Source organism: Theropithecus gelada, chromosome 16 (assembly GCF_003255815.1).
Source record: "Theropithecus gelada isolate Dixy chromosome 16, Tgel_1.0, whole genome shotgun sequence".
NCBI lineage: Eukaryota > Metazoa > Chordata > Mammalia > Primates > Cercopithecidae > Theropithecus > Theropithecus gelada.
The window spans coordinates 57481361-57504447 of NC_037684.1; the positions used below are offsets into that span (position 1 = coordinate 57481361).

The window sequence follows — 23087 nt, forward strand, 5'->3', positions numbered from 1 at the left end:
AGCCCCTCCGTGTCCTCCGCCTGCTGCTCCGAGAGCTGGCAGCATGTGCACTGGAGCACACAATACCCTGCCGCCCAGCCTCCGCTCCTCTCTCCAGAAACAAAGAAACTCCCAACTTCTCCCTCCGGCTCACACTGGCGCCCTGTCGGCTGGCAACGCCACCATCCGGACCATCACCACCCATGGCCACGCTGTGCCTGGCCCCCACAGACCCTCTCCCTGGCCTCAGGGCTACTAGGTCTGCGGGCACAGCTCCTCGCCGTCTCTCCCTAACAGCCCCTCCAGGAAGTTCTCTCACACTAGCCCACCAATTCCCCGCCGATCCTCGGGGGCACCTGGCCCTCCAGCCTGGTCCTTCCATTTGCAAATGGCCCTGCCCTGAGCAGCCCCCAGGTTTCAACTCCAGGCTGGACGCCGGCGGAAACGAAGGGGGAATTCAGGTCCAGCCACTTGCCCGCCCTCCTTCCCTGCGGCCCTCAAACCTCGCCAGACACATTTGAGCCCACTCCAGCCGGCCCCCAGAGGTGGGAGGGTCCGCCGCCTCCCACAGCGGGCACCTGGGTTACCATAGGTGCAGTTACAGCAGAAGCGAATAATGAGGAGAATCTCCATGGCAGCCTCTGTCCCCGCAGCGGGAGCGTGCAGCCATCGCTCCAGGCTCCCCAGCGCCCACCAGCAGCCCGGCCACTCAGCCCCCTTGCTGATGCCGCCGCACAGACTCCAGCATCGAGCAGCCGCTTCCGAGTGCTCTTCCAGCAAGAGGGAGGGGAGGGAGGCGCGTGGCGAGGAGAGGAGGGAAGGGGAAGGGGAGGAGGGGCGGGGAGGGAGGGACCCAGCGGCCTGCTGGCATCCTGAAGAGGAGCACGTTTGTAGCTGGCTGGCTGCCTGGGCACGAGGCTGGAGTCCTCGCGTGCGCGCACACACTCACACGCGCTCACACTCACGCGCGCTCACACTCACACGCGCACACGGGGGAAGGGCGCTGCGTTCACGCAGCCCGTCGCCCACACAGCCACACAAAGGCAGGTGCCGGTAATCCAGCCCGCTCCCCAAGGTACCTTCCATGGTGACGGACGTGTGGCTGTCCTTGGAGTCCTTGGGACCTTTCACTTTGAGTTCCTGCCAGAGGGAGGAGAGGAGTCACGGCCTGCTCCGTCCCTCACCGCCCCCAGCCCCTACTGTGAGCCTGGCAGGAAGGGGGGCTTTGAGACTCGGGGTGCAAGGATGAGAACAGAGGCTGGGCGCGGCGGCTCACGCCTGTCATCCCAGCACTTTGGGAGGCTGAAGCAGGCGGATCAACTGAGGTCCGGAGTTCGAGACCAGCCTGGCCAACATGGTGAAACCCTGTCTCTACCAATAATACAAAAGTTAGCCAGGTGTGGTGGCACAAGCCTGTAGTCCCAGCTACTCGGGAGGCTGAGGCAGGAGAATCGCTTGAACCCGGGAGGCGGAGGTTGCAGTGAGCTGAGATCGTACCACTACACTCCAGCCTGGGCAACAGAGTGAGATTCCGTCTCAAAAAAAAAAAAAGAGAACAGAGACAAAGGAGCCCCACGGCCATTGGCTGCCTCTGCAACCCCAATCCCCCGCACCGCACCTGTGAACTCCTGGAGCCTCGTGGAGTCCAGTGGCTGGGGTGTGGGCAAGAAGGAAGGGACTCCAGGTCCCAGAGATGAGAGGGGCTGGCAGGGAGCCCCGTGATTACAGGAAACCCATCTCAGGAACCCCAACTCAGGAACCCTACACGTCGGCCAAGGGCAGACAGGGTTTGAGCTGACCAGCGCCAGGTACTCCAGCAGCTCTTTCGGGCATCAGCAACCCGTGAGGTAGGAAGGAGGGGTCCCACACGCCTGCGCAGTGGAAGCAGGGAAGTGGTGGATCTGCGGCAGAGACGTGAAGGAGCTCCCCAGGACAGTGAGCTGCATCCTGCCCCCGTCAGAGAGCACTCAGCTCCCAGCACCCCCGACACTCCCCACCCACCACTGCCTGTGCTGGCGGCCCGAGAGGAAGCTTCGAGGGAGGAAGAGCCAATGCCACTCCTGGACCCCAAGCCAGGCGACAGGTAGTGAGTACGGGAAACAGACCCCAGGAATGATTTGTCTGCTCCGAGCCTCTTCATCCTCCTTTAGAGAGGTTCCAGCCCCAGCTTCTGCTAGCAGGACAGTGCAGCCTGCAACCGGAGCTGTAATACCATCCTCACTTGGCAGACCGCGCACACGGAGCCTCAAAGAGGGGTGTGGGGGGGAAGGCAGGGGGCAAGGTGAGGCCAAGGTCAGGGGCTCAGGTGATGTCACCTGCTCGGCCTACAGGGAAGGAAGCGCCCAGACAGCAGGAACTTCCTACTTCGTCTCAAGCTGTTTCCAGACAGAGAAAACTCCCAGAGACTGAGCTTGGGTGCATGTGTATTTTGGGGGGTGGGGGGTGGGGTTACTCAGCGTCCCTAGGCTGTGTCTCTGGCTGGTGCCTGGATTCCCAGATTTCGGGACTTTTTCCTCACGCCCCCCTCCGGTGAAGCCCAGGGGTGTGAAATCACTCCTGCCGCAGAGAGGAGCCCAATTGCAGTAATTAAGTGGCAGCGCCAGCAGGAAGCAAGGACGTCATCGAGTGAGTCAGGATGAGAAGCCACCTGGCAGAAAGCCAGGGGCCTGGCTCTGCCCTCTGGGGTGGGCAGGCTTTGAGGGGCTTACGGTTGGGTGTGGGGGTTTCTGCCTATGCACAGGGAACAGGCAGTCAGCCCAGGCCAAGAGAAGACCCCACACCCTCTGCACCGTATCTGACCCTGGGTTCTTGGGCAGCCTTGGCAGGGCTGCTCTGAACACAGACCAGAGTCGTCCAGGTAGTTCCCGGGTGGGGCTGGAAACCGCGAAGGAAGCACCCTTTCTCCAGCCCCTTTCATTTGTATTTTTAATAGAGACGGGGTTTCACCATGTTGCCCAGGCCGGTCTCGAACTCCTGGACTCAAGCCAATCTCCCGCCTCGGCCTCCCAAAGTGCTGGGATTACAGGCGTGAGCCACTGCACCCGGCCTCTCCAGCCTCTTGACTCCATGGAGAGGGACTTCCCCAGCCTGCACTTTGTCCTCCCAGGCAGAGGGTGACTCATCTGCTCCATGGGTCTGGGAGAAGAAACTGTGGTCAGCCGTCCTCTCTCTGCACACTGGGTGAGAGGCGTGGGCTCTGTCCTCATTGTTGTGGGGGGGGCGGGCAGCCTGTGGTTTCCTACTCCTGCAAGGGACTCCACAGATACTTTTTCTCAGACAGGGTCTCGTGCTGTCGCCAGACTGGAGTGCAGTGGTGCGATCTCAGCTCACTGCAACCTCCACCTCTCGGGTGCAAGTGATTCTCCTGTCTCAGCCTCCCAAGTAGCTGGGATTACAGGTGTACGCCACCACGCCTGGCTCATTTTTGTATTTTTAGTAGAGATGGGATTTTGCCATGTTGGCCAGGCTGGTCTCAAACTCCTGACCTCCGGTAATCTGCCTGCCTCGGCCTCCCAAAGTGCTGGGATTACAGGTGTGAGCCACCGCGCCCGGCCTCAACAGATAATTTCATTCCAGAGGTGAACTGCCAGCAAGCTCACTGTGGCTACAGACACAAATCCACACTTTCCAAGCTGCATTTTAACAGTGATGAAGCTGACATGTTCATCTCCACCTGTCAGCTCCTCTGCTGCCTCTCGGTGGATTCTAAACGTAGGCATCGCCCGTCACCCCTGAAGTTTCAGGAAAACGATCCTGCATTTCCCCAACTCTTCTAGCGTTAGAGTTGAGATGGTGACACAAAGGGCCAAGAGGGGCCTTTAAGGCAGGACTCCCAAAACTGCAGAAGCCTCTCCCCCTTTCTAGGATGGAGGTTCTCTTTTCCTGAACTGGGGGCTGTTCCTGCAAGGCCAGTGCTTTAGGGGTGTCACTGAGGTCTTTCTGGACAAAGGGATGAACTGGGCTCTGTCCTGAAGGATCCTAAGCAACCGTCCCCTCCACGCCAGTTGATGGCAGATATGACTGCACCTCTGCCCTGCAGAGGAGTGCAGGAGGAAGGCTGGGCCGCAGGAGCAGAAGCACGCGTGTTCCCGGCCAGGAAGGCTGGGCCGAAGGGGCAGAAGCATGCGTGTTCCCGGCCAGGAAGGCTGGGCCGAAGGGGCAGAAGCACGCGTGTTCCCGGCCAGGAAGGCTGGGCCGAAGGGGCAGAAGCATGCGTGTTCCCAGCCAGGAAGGCTGGGCCACAGGAGCAGAAGCACGCGTGTTCCCGGCCAGGAAGGCTGGGCCGAAGGGGCAGAAGCACGCGTGTTCCCGGCCAGGAAGGCTGGGCCGAAGGGGCAGAAGCATGCGTGTTCCCAGCCAGGAAGGCTGGGCCACAGGAGCAGAAGCACGTGTGTTCCCGGCCAGGAAGGCTGGACCACAGGGGCAGAAGCACGCGTGTTCCCGGCCAGGAAGGCTGGGCCGAAGGGGCAGGAGCACGTGTGTTCCCGGCCAGGGAGTGCGGGAGGAAGGCTGGGCTGCAGGGGCAGGAGCACGCATGTTCTGGGCCAGGAAGGCTGGGCTACAGGAACACGTGTGCTTCCGGACAGGGAGTGCGGGAGGAAGACTGGGCCACAGGAGCAGAAGCACGCGTGTTCCTGGCCAGGGATTCCAAGGCTCCTTCTCCACATAAGCGGCTCTTGCCCTCTCTGTGTTTACGGGATTGTAGTCTTGCTAGAGTTGGCAACACCCTTAAAAGACGACCTATAGTCCGAATTTCCTTAAGTATTCACTATCATAAAAATCACCCAGAAGCTTGTTCAAATACAGAATCTTGGGCCCCACCCAAAGCCTTCTGAATCAGAAACTCCAGGGAAGGTGCCTGAAAAATCTGTGTTTTAAACAGTGCCCCAGTGATTCTTATCAAGCAAGGTTAGGATTAGCTGGCCACGCCGGGCTCAGTGGCTCACACCTGTAACGTCAGCACTTCGGGAGGCTGAGACGGGCAGATCACCCGAGTCTGAGACCAACCTGGCCAACACGGCAAAACCTCATCTCTACTAAAAATACAAAAATTAGCCGGGCGTGGTGGTGGGCACCTGTAATCCCAGCTACTTGGGAGGTTGAGGCAGGAGAATCACTTGAACCCAGGGGGTGGAGATTGTAGTGAACTGAGATTGCACCACTGCACTCCAGCCTGGGTGACAGAGCAAGACTCTGTCTTAGGGGAAAAAAAAAAAAAAAAGGATTATCTGGCCAAGTCTAAACCCCTCATTCTACAGTACAGGAAATAAAAGCCAAGAGTGGGGACGTGACTTGCTCAAGGTCACTACAGTGTGGTGTGGGAGAACACTGCCTTGATTTTTTTTTGTTTTTTTTTTTTGCCTCCCCTGTTCCTCTCTCTAACCTGAAAAAGAATAATAAAAAAATAAATAAAATAGATCATTTTCTATTAAGAGGGAAAATGTCAGGTGCAGGAAAGCAAATATCAGGCTAAGTGTTACCCATTACAGTAACCACTTCACTGACGGGCAAGCGAGGGAGGGGAGACCCAAGGGCTGCAGAGCTCTGAGCAGCCTCCAAAACCCTGTGTCCGTCAGGGAGGCTGTGCAGGGAGCTCCCTACCTCTGAGATCTTCTGGAACTGGTTGTTGGACTGGCTGCACTTCTCGGCTGTCTCCAGAGCGACTTTATAGTTATCCACAAATGCTTTGTACACGCCGAGCTGGCTGGCCTGCAGGGAGGAGTCAGGGAACAGAGGGAGAGGAGGGTGGGAAGGGAGAGGATTAATGAATGGATGAAAGCTTCAGAGTACCTGGAGCTCCCGTGCACTGAAAACCTCTCAGCTCCAGAGGGCTCGCTGGGAACTCCGGGAAACGCAGGGATGAACATATTACAGTGCCCCTTTGAACTGGACAGTTTCCATGGAAACCAGCTCAGCCAATAAGGTTCACCAGGGGGTCTGGGGTTGGGGAGACCAGGCTAGCGCCTTTGTCGGCCTGCTAGAAATTCAACTCCTCACAGCATCCAGCTTTCCTCAGCACCATCAAGGTCTCCCAGGGTTTGAAATCCCTTAATGTCTCATACTTCCTTCACATCCGGGAATTAGCTGGAGCAGGAAGAGAGGGGTGTGTGTGTGCTGGGTGGAGCTGGCACGTGTAGCCTGCTCAGGCCTCCCTCCCCATGTGGAGCATGGCGCACGGCATTTAAAGGTGCGGTCTTGGCTGGGTGTGGTGGTTCACGCCTGTAATCCCAGCACTTTGGGAGGCCTGAGGTCAGGAGTTCCAGACCAGCCTGGCCAACATGGTGAAACCCTATCTCTACTAAAAATACAAAAATTAGCCAGGCGTGGTGGTGCGTGCCTGTAATCCCAGCTACTCAGGAGGCTGCGGTAGGAGAATCACTTGAACCTGGGAGGCCTTTCACTTTTTTTTGGTTTTTTTTTTTTTTGCCTCCCCTGTTGCTCTCTCTAACCTGAAAGAGAATAATAAAAAAATAAATAAAATAGATCATCTTCTATTAAGAGGGAAAATGTCAGGTGCAGGAAAGCAAATATCAGGCTAAGTGTTACCCATTACAGTAACCACTTCACCGACGGGCAAGCAAGGGAGGGGAGATCGCGTCACTGCACTGAAGCCTGGGTGACAGAGTAAGACTCCGTCTCAAAAACAAAACAACAAATGAAGGTGCTGTCTTTCCATGTCCCTTGGCCTCAAGGCCCCGTCCTCGCCTCTTCCACCTCCTCTACCTCCAAGGAGCCAAAGCCCCAGCTTCAATACACGTTTGCCTGTCACTCAGAATCTAACACAAAGCTTTTCCTGAGTCACAACCACATACAGCCTTGCCTCCTCTGAGAGGCAGGGCAGATCCCATCGCCCCTTTCTGCAAAAGGGGAAACCGAGGCTCCGTAAGTCAATTCCCCAAATATTTATGGAAAGCCTTCACTGTGCTGTGTATACACACTTCCTCTCAAGGGACCAAAAGGGTAGAAATTCAAATTAAAACCTTCATGAGATATTTTATGCTTATCAGAAGGGTCAAAATTTAAAAGTCTAATTGACAGCAAGGGCTGGCAAGCACATGTGGAAATTTAAACTCATTGTTTTTTTTTTTTGACACGGAGTTTTGCTCTTGTTGCCCAGGCTGGAGTTCAGTGACGGGATCTCGGCTCGCCACAACCTCCGCCTCCCGGGTTCAAGCGATTCTCTTGCCTTAGCCTCCTGAGTAGCTGGGTTTACAGGTATGCACCACCACCATACCCGGCTAGTTTTGTATTTTTAGTAGAGACAGGGTTTCTCCATGTTGGCCAGGCTGGTCTCGAACTCCTGACCTCAGGTGATCCACCCGCCTCAGCCTCCCAAAGTGCTGGGATGACAGACGTGAGCCACCGCGCCCAGCCAATTTAAACTCTTACAGACTACTTGGGGGAGTGTAAATTAGTACAATTATTTGGAGAGCAATTTGTTAATAACTAATAAAGCTGAAAATAGGCATGGTCTATTTTCAGTTGAACTAATAAAGCTGAGAATAGGCACAGCCATCTACTGCTTAGCAAATCCACTTCTACATACAAACCGCAGAGCTGTATCGTTCAGTACAGCAGCCACCAGCTACGTGAGGCTGCCAAGCTACCTGAGACAGGGTCGGTTCAAACTGAGATGTGCCGGACATGTAAAACACACAGCGGGTTCCAAAGGCTTAGTATGTGAAAGAGAATGTAAACTACCTCGTTAATTTTTAAATACTGATTACACATGTTGAAATAATATTTGGATCTGCGGGAATAAATAAAAGATATTCTCAAAATTAATTTCACCTGCCTATTTTTACTTATAAAAATGTGGGTATTAGGGGCCAGGCGCGGTGGCTCACACCTGTAATCCCAGCACTTTGGGAGGCTGAGGCGGACAGATCACCTGAAGTTGGGAGTTCAAGACCAGCCTGGCCAAAATGGTGAAACCCCGTCTCTACTAAAGATACAAAATTAGCCGGGCGTGGTGGCGGGCGTCTATAGTCCCAGCTACTCCAGAGGTCAAGGCAGGAAAATCACTTGAACACAGGAGGTGGAGGTTGCAATGAGCCCAGATTGCATCGCTGCACTCCAGCCTGGGCGACAAGAGCAAGACTCCGTCTCAAAAAAAAACAAAAAAAAGGTGGGTATTAGAAAATGTGAAATGACGTATATGGCTCATAAGCTATTTCCATTAGACAGCAGCGCTCTGGAACAAATGGCCTGTGTGTGCCCCAGGGGACTCAGGGGTGTTCACCGCCTCACTCTTCCTCCTCGTAGAGGAGGGACTGGAAACAAATGCTCACAAACGGGGGAAGCCGCACGCACAGCCATGAACGTGGATGCACCAGATTCACACATAGCATTGCTGACAAGCTCCAAAGCGGACATGGATTGAACTGTGACATAATACACGTGTATACTGATACACTTTTTTTCCTGAGATGGAGCCTCGCTCTGTCACCAGGCTGGAGTGCAGTGGCGCGATCTCGGCTCACTGCAACCTCCGCCTCCTGGGGTTCAAGCAATCCTCCTGCCTCAGCCTCCCGAGTAACTGGTACTACAGGCGCCCACCACCACACCCAGCTAATTTTTGTATTTTTAGTAGAGATGGGGTTTCTACTAACCCCATATTGGTCAGGCTGGTCTTGAGCTCCTGACCTCAGGTAATTCGCCCGCCTTGGGCTCCCAAAGTGCTGGGATTATGGGCGTGAGCTACCACGCCACGCCTGGCCTTACATACATTTTTAAACTACATGCAGCTGGGAGCTGTGGTACACACACCTAAAGCCCTGGCTACTTGGGAGACTGAGGTGGGAGGATCACTTGAGCCCAGGAGTTCAAGTCCAGCCTGGACAACATAGCAAGACTTTTTTTGTTTGTTTTTAAAGTACAGGCCCATCCAAAATATAGATATGTAGTAAGCACACAGACTGCAGTCTGGAAGGCTGTCCACCAAATTCACGCCAGTAGCTGCTTCAAGAGGGAGGAGGAAGGGAGGGGAGATTCCACCTTAACGTGTGACGCTGTATTTTCTTCATCAGAAGGTTTTGCTGTGTTATTCTCCGGAGTTTCTGGTTTAAATGTTTTTCAATACAGTCGCAAGGGGGATACAGCTACTGCCTGGCCTCTTCAGGGGCCTCGCTTCCCACCACGGTGCTGAGGGAAGTGGGCTGCTATGGACCCCAACCCAGGACCACCTGCTTTCTGCAGGATCCTCATGTTCCCCGAGGACCCAGAGAGGCTGAGGTGGGGGTGGGGGCGGAGGTAGGGGTGGGGACAGGCTGGTTGCAGCATCGGCTGAGCCTGGAACCTCCCAGGACAGAGGCAGAACCCTTTGAGGAAGCTGGTGGGGCAGAGGAGTGGGGAGAATCTGGAAAAGCCAGAGAGGGGAGAGAGAGTGGGGATGCTTGGGGTGACGCCAAGGCCAGAGGCATTTAGGTCTCAGCTACACAAGGGCCAGACTTTAAAAAGGGGGGGACGTGGCTGGACTTTAAAAGGGGGTGGGGCTGGAAGGGAGGGCATTTATTTCGCTTTCCAGGGAGTACTGAGGCCCGGCCCATCAGTGCCCACGCTACAGGAGATGTGCTAGACAGCGGCTTCCTAAGCCAAAATCAAATCGCCAAGATTCTTCCAGGAAAGGGCCCCTCTTGTCCCCTTTCCCACGAGAAGAAGCAAGCCTGGAGGCCCAGGTTGGCACACCACCCTCCCAGAAGCCAGCTGTGCGGAGGCCTGAGTCCAGGGTTACGGTCATCTCCGGGACTGCCATCGCCACAGTCACCCCAGGCTGTAGGGCCCAAGGCCTGGTTTGGCAGGTACATTAACTGGGAAGTGCAGGTTGCTTGGAAACAGCAGCCTGGCACTGGAGTGATCTCACAAAACAAACAGCAGAGATGCTAATTCCCTTCTCTCAGTAACGAATAATCAAATACCCAGAGACTTCGGCTGAAAATAAACCACCTCCAGATGCCAGGCCTGACCTGGCTCCACCCGGGTCCTCCCAGGCCTGCAGCCCCAGCGGCCTCATGCATCAGTTCCCAATGCTGGGGAGGGAAGGTGGTGGGTAGTAGATTAATGGCCAGGCCTGTGGAGCTGAGACCAGAACAGGGGACAGCCAGGTCCACGTGACAAAGATAAACTGTGACAGCGTTTCCAACAACCCTGGGCTTGCTCTCTTCTACTCCTGAGGGATGAGGAGAGGATGCCCCCCAGGCCACTCAGCTCAGGCGAGCAGGCAGTGATGACAGGTGTTCATCATCCCTGAACGGGAGGAAGCAGGTGGATCTGCTAGAACCAGAGTGTGGCATTCCCTTGAAAGGATACCTTCTGGGGTGCCTCTTCCCGATTTAATAATAATAATAATAATAATAATGGCACTGATGATAATGACTAGTTACTAAGTACTTATTAATTTATGATGCTCCAGGCCCTGTTCCAAGCACTTTTCCTTTTACTTTATTTTATTATATTTCTTTTTTTGAGACAGAGTCTTGCTCTTGTTGCCCAGGCTGGAGTGGAGTAGCACAATCTCGGCTCACTGTAACCTCTGCCTCCTGAGTTCAAGCAATTCTCCCACCTCAGCCTCCCAAGGCTGGAGGATCAAGGTGTGCGTTATCACGCCTGGCTAATTTTTGTATTTTTAGTAGAGACAGAGTTTCACCATGTTGGCCAGGCTGGTCTTGAACTCCTGACTTCAGGTGATCTGCCCACCTTGGCCACCCAAAATGCTGGGATTATAGGCGTAAGCCCCTGCCCCAAGCCTATTTCTTTTTTTTTTTTTTTGAGATGGAGTCTCAGTCTGTCGCCCAGGCTGGAGTGCAGTGGCGCAATCTCAGCTCACTGCAACCTCCGCCTCCCAGGTTCAAGCGATTCTCCCGCCTCAGCCTCCTGAGTAACTGAGACTACAGGCACCTGCCACCAGGCCCGGCTAATTTTTTTGTATTTTGAGTAGAGACGGGGTTCCACCACGTAGGCCAGGCTGGTCTCGAACTACTGACCTCATGATCCACCCGCCTCGGCCTCCCAAAATGCTGGGATTACAGACGTGAGCCACCACGCCCAGTCAGGCCTATTCTATTTCTTTGTAGAGCCAGGGTCTTGCTATGTTGCCCAGGCTGGTCTTGAACTCTGAGCCTCAAGTGATCCTCCAGCCTCAGCCTCCCAAAGTGCTGGGATTACGGGTATCAGCCACCACACTCAGCTCCATGCACTTTTCAGATATTAACTCCTCAGAATCACCCAATGAGGGAAACACTATCACTATCCTCATTTTTACAGATGAAGAAGCTGATGCAGAGCGGTTGGGTAAGTTGCCCAGGTGCAGGTTTAATCTGGCAGAGCTGGGATTCAAGCCTACTTTGTGATCTGGCTCTAGAAGCTGTGCTTGAGAAACAGGGCTCTCAGGACAGAAACCTTGGGGCCTGTGACGTCTCCCTCGATGCCCCTCCGTGTTCTCCCCAGGCCCAGTGGTCAAGGTGCATTCACTCATTCATGGAGCGACCACTGGGCTGGTTCCGGGGGTCTAAGAAGAAAATGCAGGCCAGGCGCGGTGGCTCACGCCTGTAATCACAGCACTTTGGGAGGCTGAGGCGGGTGGATCGCCTGAGGTCAGGAGTTCAAGACCAGCCTGGCCAACGTGGCGAAACCCCGTCTCTACTAAATCTACAAAAATTAGCTGGGCGTGGTGGCAGGTACCTGTAATCCCAAGGACTTGGGAGGCTGAGGCAGGAGAATGGTATGAACCCAGGAGACGGAGCTTGTAGTGAGCCGAGATCGCACCACTGCACTCCAGCCTGGGCGACACAGCGGGACTCCGACTCAACAAAAGAAGAAAGTCAGCCCGTCCTCCTGGAGCTCGCTGTGGTTCGGGGGAGTCAGGCAGTCACCAGTGCTCACTACGGGGACTGGCACGAGGCCTGCATCTGGGGGCCTGGAAAGCCTTCTTGGAGGAGGTCCCTTCTAAGCTGGGAGCTGACCAGGGGAAGCCAGAGGAGAGGGCGAAGGACATTTCAGGCAGGTAGGGCCTCGAGCACGAAGAGTTAAGAAAGCGCCTGCCCGGCCGGGCGCGGTGGCTCAAGCCTGTAATCCCAGCACTTTGGGAGGCCGAGACGGGCGGATCACAAGGTCAGGAGATCGAGACCATCCTGGCGAACACGGTGAAACCCCGTCTCTACTAAAAAATACAAAAAACTAGCCGGGCGCGGTGGCGGGCGCCTGTAGTCCCAGCTACTCGGGAGCCTGAGGCAGGAGAATGGCGGGAACCCGGGAGGCGGAGCTTGCAGTGAGCTGAGATCCGGCCACAGCACTCCAGCCTGGGCGACAGAGCAAGACTCCGTCTCAAAAAAAAAAAAAAAAAAAAAAAAGAAAGCGCCTGCCCTGGGAACTGAGAACAGAAAGTCCAGAGTCAGGAAGCACAGAGGTGCGGGGAGGAAGCTGCCAAGGCCAAGGCTGGACACAGGTCAGTGTGCAAAGGGTCTCTCGAGCCATTCCTCGGAGCCTGGCCTTCATCCGAGGGCCGTGGGGAGCCGCTGAAGGGGCTGTCAGGGTTTTCAGTGACTCTCTCCCCTCTAAGGAGAGGTGGGGGTGGGAGGGGAGTGGGCCTGGAGGCAGGAGCCAGGAGCCACAAAGGAGGACACACAGCTGTCCAGGTGAGGGCCATGGGTGGCCAAGAAAAGGAAAAGGCAGCGGTGAAATGGCCAAAAAGTGGACTCCACAGGACAGGTGGGGGGAGGGGGGCAGCAAGAACGGGTCTGAAGCACTCACTGAGATAAAGGCAGGAAGCGGAGCAGATAACTTCAGAGACAAGGAGCTCAGCTGTGAACACACTCGGCTGGAAGCCCTAGGCGTGTCCAAGCAGGAGAATCTTCTCCAGTGTGAGAAAGGCAGAGCCCTGTCCATTCAGCCGAACAGGGCAGGGGAGGAGGAGACGGCCTCCAGCCACTCACACCCAGAGAACAGGGCAGTGGGGAGGAGAAGGTCCTCTGGCCACTCACACTCAGAGAAGAACCGCGGCCTGGACTTCCAGTCTCCCTCTTGCCTGCTGGGCTGTCAGACATTATGTAGGAGAGCTGGGGGGGGGGGCTCCGTGGGTCTGACCTGGGGGTCCTCCAGGGGACACAGCCAGAGATGGGGCAGAGCTGGGGGAGAGGGTGTCACAGAAACACAGGGAACCAGAAGACTCCGTGAGCATTTCCCAACACAAAATCCGCATGTTAACCCACCGCTCCTGCCACTCCCAACCCTGCAATGCTGGGCAGGGCTGGGCTTTAGTGCTTTCTGCTCTTGGGACCTCAGGAGAGGATCACTGGCTGATGGGTCCAACTGCTTCCTTTTACAGAGGCAGCACTGAGATGCAGTGAATCCCTGAGGTCTCAGGGGAGCAGTTCTCGCGCCCCCAACCCGGCAGGTGCCCCTCTGTTCACTGAGGGACAGGAGACTAGAAGCCCAGCAAGGAGCCTCCATTCCAGGGCTGGTTCCACGGAGCACCCTCCGGGAGAGAGACGGAGTACCCTCGGAGAGAGAGATGGTGCTCCCACAGAAGCGCCCATCCACCCGGCCCGTCTCCACCAGCCCTAGAAGTGCCCATCCACCCAGCCCGTCTCCACCACCCCTAGAAGTATCTATCCACACAGCCTGTCTCCACCACCCCTAGAAGTACCCATCCACCCAGCCCGTGTCCACCACCCCTAGACGTATCTATCCACACAGCCCGTCTCCACCAGCCCTAGAAGCTCCCAGGGCTGCACCGGGAAGGCCTAGAGTCAAGGCACCAGCCCTGGGTGCCCCATAACACACAGGCCCAGGCTTTCCTTCAGAACTCGGAGACGACTCAGGCCTTCAAGGAGTCCAAGAGGGCTGCCCCGTCCTCTCCCTCAACACTCTCGGCTCCGCTGAGGCCCCGCGTGAGGACCCTCCATCACTGGGGGACTCACCAGCTTCTGGAAGAGGTGGCCCATGGTGACCTGGCTGTCCCACTGTTGCACCTTGGGGCACAGGTTGTCATAGAACTCCTTGTGAATCTCGTAGATGTCCTGGATCTTGTAGAAGATGGTCTCGATCTGCTGGATGGTGAGCACGGGCTGGGAGGTGGTGGCAGTGGCCTTCAGGGGTTTCATGGGCTGGGAGAAAGAGAGGAAGAAAGAGCAGAGGTCGGGGTAAATAAACCAGAGTGTCGGCAGGCCCTGAGGCCAATCATTAGTCCTTCCTGCTGCCCAAGTCCTGCCCAGACAAGGCCGCCAAAGGCAGGGCACTGAAACGAGCTTTGTATCAAGGAGCCACTGCCACAGGCCCCAACAAGCCACACACTGAACGGCAGGAACCTGGCCCGGCAGCTCTGCCAGGCCCGAGGGGCGGTGCCAGGGCTCACTCCCCTACCACGCACCTGAGCTCAGCAGCGGCCTGTACTGGGTTAACAGGATCCACGTCTTTCTTCCACAATAGCCTGTGCCCCAAGTCATAAGCTCCTTGTCACACTTCAGTGGAAGGGAGGGTTGACTGGGAACTCAAGCCCATAGCTGTTTCCTTACAAGAAACAACGTGGTTCTGGGACTCACAGGGTAGGGACCCGAAGTTACTCAAGACCAGTCTTGTCCTCAATGATATTCCAAGTTCCCGTCACTTGGCATAGGGAGAGGGATGGGGGTTCACGCGTCTCCCACTGCATCGCACCCCCGGGGCAGACATGCTAAGCGACCGTGGTGGTCCTTCCCATTGCGCATGGCAGGGGTCTCCAGTCTCAGACTCTTTCTCAACGCCTGCCTGTCTATACCAAGATGCTCCAGGCCCTGCCAGTGTAGACGGTGAGGTGGCAGACAACAGAGACCAACCCCCAGCACTGGCTGGGAGCTGACGCCATCACCTTCCAGCCCAGCGACGGGACTGTGGGATAACGGGACGTGCGGGCATTTCCTCAGTGTGGTCCTCTGCATTTTATAAATCATCTATAATGAGTAAATATGAATAATCAGGAAAAAAAAAAAAAAACAAAGATGCCCAGGCTGTACTGCAAAGGCCATTGCAGGAGACAGGGCCTGATAACCCGCTGTACAGGGAAGGCGTGGCAGGGAAGGGCAGGGCGGCCAGGAGGAGAGCAGCCATGTTGGATTCTGTTGATGTTCTTCACATACCCGAAGGCCACGTGGAAAGAGGCTTAGACTTGGCCGGGTGCAGTGGCTCACACCTGTCATCCCAGCACTTTGGGAGGCCGGGAGTTCGAGACAAGCGAGCCTGACCAACATGGTGAAATCCTGTCTCTACTAAAACTACAAAAATTAGCCACGCGTGGTGATATGCACCTGTAGTCCCAGCTACTCGGGAGGCTGAGGCAGGATAATTGCTTGAACCCGGGAGGTGGAGGTTGCAGTGAGTCAAGATCGTGCCACTGTGCTCCAGCCTGGGCAGCAGAGCGAGAGCCTGTCTCCAAAAACGAAAAAAGAGGCTTAGACTTGGCCGGGCGCGGTGGCTCACGCCTGTCATCCCAGTAATTTGGGAGGCCAATGCGGGTGGATCACCTGAAGCCAGGTTTTTGAGACCAACCTGACCAACATGGTGAAACCCAATCTCTACTAAAACAAAAATTAGCCGGGCATGGTGGCAGCCACCTGAAATCCCAGCTACTCGGGAGGCTGAGGGAGGAGAATCGCTTAAACTCAGGAGGCAGAGGTTGCAGTGAGCCAAGATCGCACCACCGCACTCCAGCCTGGGCGACAGAGCGAGACTCTGTCTCCAAAAACAAAAAAGAGGCTTAGACTTAGTCTGGGTTGCTCTGCAGACCCAGGAACAGTGGGGAAAAGTTATGGGGTGAGATTTGGGCTCACGAGAGCCGTCCCCCATAGGATTAAGTAGCGAGCTTTCCGACAAGAGAAGTATTCTAGCAGACAATGGGTGACTCCACTGCTGAAAATGCTGCACTGAAGGGAACACCAAAGGCATCGCCAGCTCCCTCTGGAGCCATCACCAGCTCCAGCCAACCACGGCAAGCTCCCGGCCCGGCCTCACTCCAGCCTCACATCTGATGATGTCTCATCTACTCATTCACATCACCTCACTCTGATGGAGGCAGAACTCACATTCGCTGGAAGAATTCTCATCTACTCAGACACCCAGATGGTGCTCTGCCTTCTGGCTCCCTCATCCTCCGAGCTCTAAAAAGCCCAGATGCAACAATCCACGCAGGACAGAGCAGGCCCCTCCTTCTGACTGTTGCCATGCTAGAACCAGTGGCCCCTCAGCATCCGGTCCTTGCTAGGCAAACGCATGGGGTTCAACCTGGTGCAGGCCAGGCAGCGTGGGCTTCAGTCCCAGCTCTGCTGTGAACACATCACTCAGGGTCCCTGGGCTTCCTGTCACCAGCAGCCTCGTTTGTGAAACTGGGATGATACGGCCATGTGCTACCTACTGACATTCCGGTCAGTGCATACATGACCATGATCCCAGACTGCATTTTTGTTTTGTTTTGTTTTTTTTGTTTTGAGACAGAGTCTCACTCTGTCACCCAGGCTGGAGTGCAGTGACGCAATCTCAGCTCACTGCAACCTCCGCCTCCCAAGTTTGAGCAATTATCCCACCTCAGCCTCCCGAGTAGTAGCTGGGATCACAGGCATGCGTTATCATGCCCGGCAATTTTCTGTAGTTTTAGTAGAGTCGGGGTTTCACCATATTGGTCAGCCTGGTCTCGAACTCCTGACCTCAAGTGATCCACCTGCCTCAGCCTCTTGAGGTGTTGGGATGACGGGCATGAGCCACCGCCCCCAGCTGAGACCTTTATAATCCAGTTGGGTGAAATGGACCAATACAGATAAAATGACTATGGACAATGTGACTGACTGTGCACACCAACCATGTGGTTCCAAAGTTGTGCTGGAGCAGCCTGGAGGGCTGCATGGAGGAGGAAGCCATACCAGGGCCTTGGAGAGCTCAGCAGGTGGAGGAGTAGGGGGGTAGGGAGGCATCCCAGACAGGGGAACAGAAGGCACTGGGGGGCAGGAGCAAGGGAAGAGTGTCCCCCCAAGTCCAGGTGGGTGAGCTGAAAGCTTTGGGGACTCCCCACCCTCCATGAGGGACATGGAGTTTCAGGATTGACATAGTCCTAAGAGTTCATCCTTTTCACCTCGACGCAGGACCCCACAGAGGAGCCCACGTCGCCACAAAGTCCCCAAATCCATGAATTCTTGTCCCTGCCTTGGTGCAGTCTCCATTGAGGAGGGAACAGGGAAGCAGGAAGGCCAAGGAGACAGGATTTCTCAGAAGCCGCCGAGGACGCGCTCGTCTGCCACCCACGCAAAGACAAGACACAGTGGTTCTGCTTCCTTCTAAACTTCCCACCCTGTCTGCAAAAGGGGAAGAAATGGACGCTCACCCACAGCCAGTCACAAGGACGGGGCCTGTGTTTGGGGCATCAGATGGTTCTCATGACACGATGGGGACCTTGGCTCTTACTTCTGATTTCACTTGGTGGGAGGGGACAGGGCTGGGTGTGTGTCCTTTGCTGGCCAGGACCCTTGAGGCCGTTATTTTTCTCTGGTGAAGTCCCACATGGGCTCGGGGCAGGAGGGTGGACTGAAAGCCACGGTGACCCACACTGAGCTTTGGCACGGCACAGCCGTTCTGCCAAAGTGCTAGCACACCACTCAGGCACCCCCTCCTCCCCAGTCCTGCTGCAGAGGCAAGGGCAGGCCCCGGCTCTCCATTTCACCATGAGAGTTCTCGGAGAGGACCCCGAGTGACCTCCACCCTGGCTCCCAGCCCAGCTGCTTCTCAGGAAGACGGGCCTGGGCCGATTCTCACTTGCCAGTGGGACTTCACACAGCCGTTTGTCTGCTGTCCCACAGCGACTGGCCTTTCGAAATAGGGGAAAGAAATGTACCCACTTCCTCCGCCTCCTGCCCCAGAAGGCCTGGCATGCTTGCTGCCACGCCACCCTAGTTACTTGTCACTGGAGCCCACGGAGGAAGGCGTCATTCACCTGTTTTACAGATAAAGAGGCTGCGATACAGCGTGGCTATGAGCCCCAGCGCACGGCCAGGACAGTCCACCCCAGGAGGGCCAGTCGTGGCCAGCAGCGGGAGGGGCTGTGGGGAGTGGCCTCACCCTGTGGCCCCGGCATAGCAAGACGCAGTTCCTAAGCTCAGTTCCCAGCGTCCAGGAGATCCAGAATTTCAATGCATTTGGCTTCGTCTTTTTTCCTTCACCCCCTGCCTCGGCCCAGGCTCCCAGGCTTTCCCTGTAATCGGAGCCCACCAGGAAGCAGGAGGGCCCCAGAAGACGACGCCCACCAGCAACCCAGAGGCCAGGACGGAGGCCTCTGCGTGGAGGCTCGTCTGCCCTGTGTGTGCACGCGGTTTTAGGTACACACACCCAGCCCTCTGACTATCAGGAAGCGTTCAGCTGAAAGCAAACAGGCCGGGGCAGAGCGGTGGGAATGGGGTCAGGAGTGGGAAAGCGAGCATGGAGGGGATGAACGTTCTTCTCCTTCGGGCTGGCCCCTTTGTGAGGCCGCCCCGAAGAGCAGGTTTAGCTTCCTCCTTGCTGAGGGGTGGGGAGGGTGCGGGGGTTCCCAGCTCAGGGAGGAGAGGGGGGAGGGCGTGATTCTTTCGCTCTGAGGTTTTCTTCTGAGGCTGTGGCTGTGGAAGGTCCCACTCCTCCTTCCTGGGCCCTCCTGCCACAGACCTGGCCTCCCAGCAAGTTCCTCTGTCGCTCCCTCTGGCTCCTGCTCAAGAAAGAGCCAAGCAGGGGCCCAGGAGAAGAGAGCTGGAGAAGCGGGGGGACCTGCCCCGGGCACATCAGAAAGGGGGCCCCTACCCCACAGATTCTGCCTTTGGGGCATGAGCTGTTAGAAAGGCAGGGCAGGGAAGGAAGGGCTCTCGGTCGTGGCCCGGGGAAGAGGCTCGCGGATGGCAGGTGGGATCTGAGGGCGTCGTGTCTGATGGGGACGGGCAGGTGGGATCTGAGGGCGTCGTGTCTGACGGGGATGGGCGCCACTCCCTCCTTCAGGGAAGAGGCGTGTTGTGGCAGGAACCAATAAGCCCTAACCTGTTTCCTCTCCTGGCACTGGAGAAATCAACAGTATCAATGAACACTCAGGCTATGTTCTGAGAGCTTTATGTGCTGGACGCGGTGGCTCACACCTGTAATCCCAGCACTTTGCGAGGCCGAGGCGGGAGGATCACATGAGGTCAGGAGTTCAAGACCAGCCTGGCCAACATGGTGAAACCCCATCTCTACTAAAAATACAAAAATTAGTTGGGTGTGGGGGTGGGCACCTGTAATCCCAGTTACTTAGGAGGCCGAGGCAGGAAATCTCTTGAACCCAAGAGGTGGAGGTTACAGTAAGCCAAGACTGTGCCACTGTACTCCAGCCTGGGCAACAGAGCAAAACTTCGTCTCAAAAATAATAATAATAACTCTGTGTATAAATTCCTTTAATCCTCACAACGACCCCATGAAAAGCAAACTATTCATATACTCTGTTTGCAGATGGAAAAACTGAGGCACGAAGGCTCATTCACCTGCTGAAAGCCTGGAACCAGTACGGCCAGGCAGCCTGGATCCTTTGTCCGAACTCCTTTCAGATATACATCCTGTTAGTCAGGACAACTATGTTCCTTTTTGGTACAGCAATTCATGGTTTCGAAGACGAGTTTCACGAGTGTCTGACGGTTGTCTCTTTGCCTGTCCTCCTTTCTTCCACTAACATTTGAGTGTCTTAAGTACTCAACACTGTACGAGGTCCTGAAAGGACCACCCGAACTTCTCAACCCCGTGGAAAGAGACAGAAAAACTGGCATCACTTGAGATCCAGAAACGGAGGCTCAGGGAATTTATGTATAGCTCACCCAAAGACAGCAGTTTTCTTTTGTTTTTGTTTTGTTTTGTTTTTGAGACGGAGTCTCGCTCTGTCACCCAGGCTGGAGTGCAGTGGCCGGATCTCAGCTCACTGCAAGCTCCGCCTCCCGGGTTCCCGCCATTCTCCTGCCTCAGCCTCCTGAGTAGCTGGGACTACAGGCGCCGCCACCATGCCCGGCTAGTTTTTTGCATTTTTTAGTAGAGACGGGGTTTCACCGTGTTAGCCAGGATGGTCTCGATCTCCTGACCTCGTGATCCTCCCGCCTCGGCCTCCCAAAGTGCTGGGATTACAGGCGTGAGCCACCGCGCCTGGCCAAAGCCAGCAGTTTTCACACCCACAACAGGTACAAGACACCATGGGCCCAGCAATTACATATATATTCACAGGCACACAGACAACAAACTGAAAGTTCCCTCACTTATCTTTCCTGTGTATGATGCATGCCGGTACGTTTTCATTGGTTTAAAAATGCTGTCCCAACCCACTGTACTGGTTTCACAACCCACTGTAATGATTTCACAATGCACTGACGGGCTGAGAGGCACCGTCTGAGAAATGGTGCAATACGCCTGCTATTCATGGCAGGGCCACGTCTTGCCCCAGCTCTGGCCCCAGACCAGGACCCTCAGTTACCTGCCACACTGCCCCTCACTTGGAAAACAGCTCCGTGCATAGAGATAAACTCCCGGAGAGATGGGACACACTCAGCCCGGCGTGTGGCAAAGCAGCTGCACATTCCTTTTTTTCTTTTCTTTTCTTTTTTTTTTTTTTTTGGAGACAGAGTTTCACTCTTGTTGCCCAAACTGGAGTGCAGTGGCATGATCTTGGCTCACTGCAACCTCCGCCTCCCGGGTTTAAGCGATTCTCCTGCCTCAGCCTCCCTGAGTAGCTGGGATTACAGGCACCCACCACCGCACCTGACTAATTTTTTGTATTTTTAGTAGAGATGGGGCTTCACCATGTTGGCTGGGTTGGTCTCGAACTCCTGACCTCAGGTGATCCACGCGCCTCAGCCTGCCAAAGTGCTGGGATTAGAGGTGTGAGCGACTGTGCCTGGCCTTTCTTGAGACAGGGTTTCACTCCCGTTGTCCAGTCTGGAGTACAGGGGCACACTTTTAGCTCACTATGACCTTCGCCCCCCGCTTCAAGCAATTCTCATGCCTCAGCCTCCTGAGTAACTGGGATTACAGGTATGCACCACCATGCCTGGCTCTTCTTTTGTATTTCTAGTAGAGACAAGGTTTCACCACATTGGCCAGGCTGGTCTCGAACTCCCGTCCTCAAGAGATCTGCGCACCTCGGGCTCCCAAAGTGCTGGGATTACAGGCATTGAGCCACCACACCCGGCCTGCATCTGCACATTCACACAGTCATTCCTGGGTAATACAAATGTCAAGTCCTCTGGGACACTGACAGCATCTCAGGGTTGACATGTGACAGCACCTCACGTCATGGCAAGTACTTAAATGTGTATCTTAGAATTCTTGTTAAGAATGAGCTTCCACAGATCCACACTTCTGAGTCTCCCTTCTCTGACAATTACCTTATGTCTCAGGCTGCGAAACACCCAGAGAAAGAACCTGACACGCCACGATCACTCGGCATAACATCCAGACGCATCTCAGGAGCACTTTCTCCCAAGCAAAACCACCGCACATCTGTGTAATACTTTTATCTTCCGAAAACATTTTCATATTCCCCTCCCAATCGGATTCTCACAACGATGCCTCCCTCCGGGAGGGAAACTGAGGCATGTTACCAAGGGCTGAGCTTGGCCTGATGCCTCAGAGCTGTGCTGCTTCTCCAAAGAACACAGACAGGCCGGGCGCGGGGGCTCACGCCTGTCATCCCAGCACTTTGGGAGGCCGAGGCAGGCGGATCACCTGAGGTCAGGAGTTTGAGACCAGCCTGGCCAACATGTTGAAATCCCGTCTCTACTAAATACAAAAATTAGTCGGGCGTGGTGGCGCACACCTGCAATTCCAGCCACTAGGGAGGCTTGGGCAGGAGAATCACTTGAACCCAGGAGGCAGAGGTTGCAGTAGGCCAAGATTGCGCCACTGCACTCCAGCCTGGGCGACAAGAGCAAAACTCTGTCTCAAAAACAAACAAACAAACAAACAAACAGCCTGCCACCTCCTATTTCCTGACACTTGGCCTCAGGATGGTGTTAATGGTTCCCTCACCCAGGGAGGTAGAAGGACGTGGACCCAAGACGGCAGACTTCTTAACCGGATTGGCTGGGAGTGACTGTCCGGAGCACAGTGTGGAGGAGGCGCTTGGCCGCCGCCCGGGCAGAGCACTGTGATGGGTTAGCAATGCCCTATGCCACAGTGGTGGATGACAGGTGTGTCTGCCACCCCTAACCTGGGTGTGCTTCTTCTCCTGCCTTTTGAGAGCTGGAGCTGAGAGGCATGGGCCCTTTCTGGCAATGACCTGGGCTGCCTGATCCCCAGCTAGACGCAGAGCAGCTGCACTCTGTCCACAGGGAGGGACGGGCACAGGTCCCCTTTCCTCTCCAACTCCAAAAGCAGCTTCAGAGCATGACATCATCCGACACGCGGGGGAACAGAAGGCCCCAGAGCAGGGACTGTACTCACCAGCAATAGGGCTTCCAGCTGGTTAATGTAGATCTCTTCGCTGGCCAAGAACCCCGAGAGAACCAGCTTCCTCATCTCTAGGCCTTTCCCTGCTTCCACCTGCACAAAAGCAAAGCACAGACAACAGCTCGTGAGCAAGGAGGCCAAAATCCTGAGTGGACGGTCTGTTTCCCTACCCTTTTCCCTCTTTTTTTTTGAGACGGAGTCTCGCTCTGTCACCCAGGCTGGAGTGTGGTGGCATGATCTTGGCTCACTGCAACCTCCGCCTCCCGGGTTCAAGCGATTCTCCTGCCTCAGCCTCCTGAGTAGCTGGGATTACAGGCGCCTGCCTCCATGCCCAGATAATTTTTGTATTTTTAGTAGAGACGGGGTTTCACCATGTTGGCCAGGATGGTCTCAAACTCCTGATCTCAGGTGATCCACCCGCCTTAGCCTCCCAAAGTGCTGGGATTACAGGCGTGAGCCACCACGCCCAGCCACCCTTGTCCCTTTCCCCTTAAGTGACACTTTCATAGGAGATAAAAGTCAGATACTATGATAAAAAAAATATATACAAAACATGCAGAAATACAAAAGGAAAAACAATCACCCATATTCCTCCTGTAACATCTTGTTGTGCTTCGCTCAATCTATTTTCCACATTTCCCCATTTGATATTCATCGATTCATCCCCCTGTCAA

At 55.4% G+C, this 23087-nt stretch overlaps 1 protein-coding gene across 4 annotated transcripts in view; it reads right to left on the bottom strand.

The window, feature by feature from the left end:
- The window catches only part of ABR (ABR, RhoGEF and GTPase activating protein), a 223968-nt gene that overhangs the window by 70966 nt on the left and 129915 nt on the right, over positions 1–23087 (bottom strand). For 3 of the 4 annotated variants that reach the window (XM_025361130.1, XM_025361131.1, XM_025361133.1), the window contains 4 exons: positions 22408–22506; positions 13896–14081; positions 5581–5688; positions 1059–1119 (listed from right to left, as the gene is read on the bottom strand). In XM_025361130.1, the coding sequence (XP_025216915.1) occupies positions 1059–1119; positions 5581–5688; positions 13896–14081; positions 22408–22506 (454 nt within the window). Of the gene's footprint in view, positions 1–566; positions 749–1058; positions 1120–5580; positions 5689–13895; positions 14082–22407; positions 22507–23087 lie in introns of those variants that run through there. The other variant, XM_025361134.1, reaches the window with a different exon arrangement.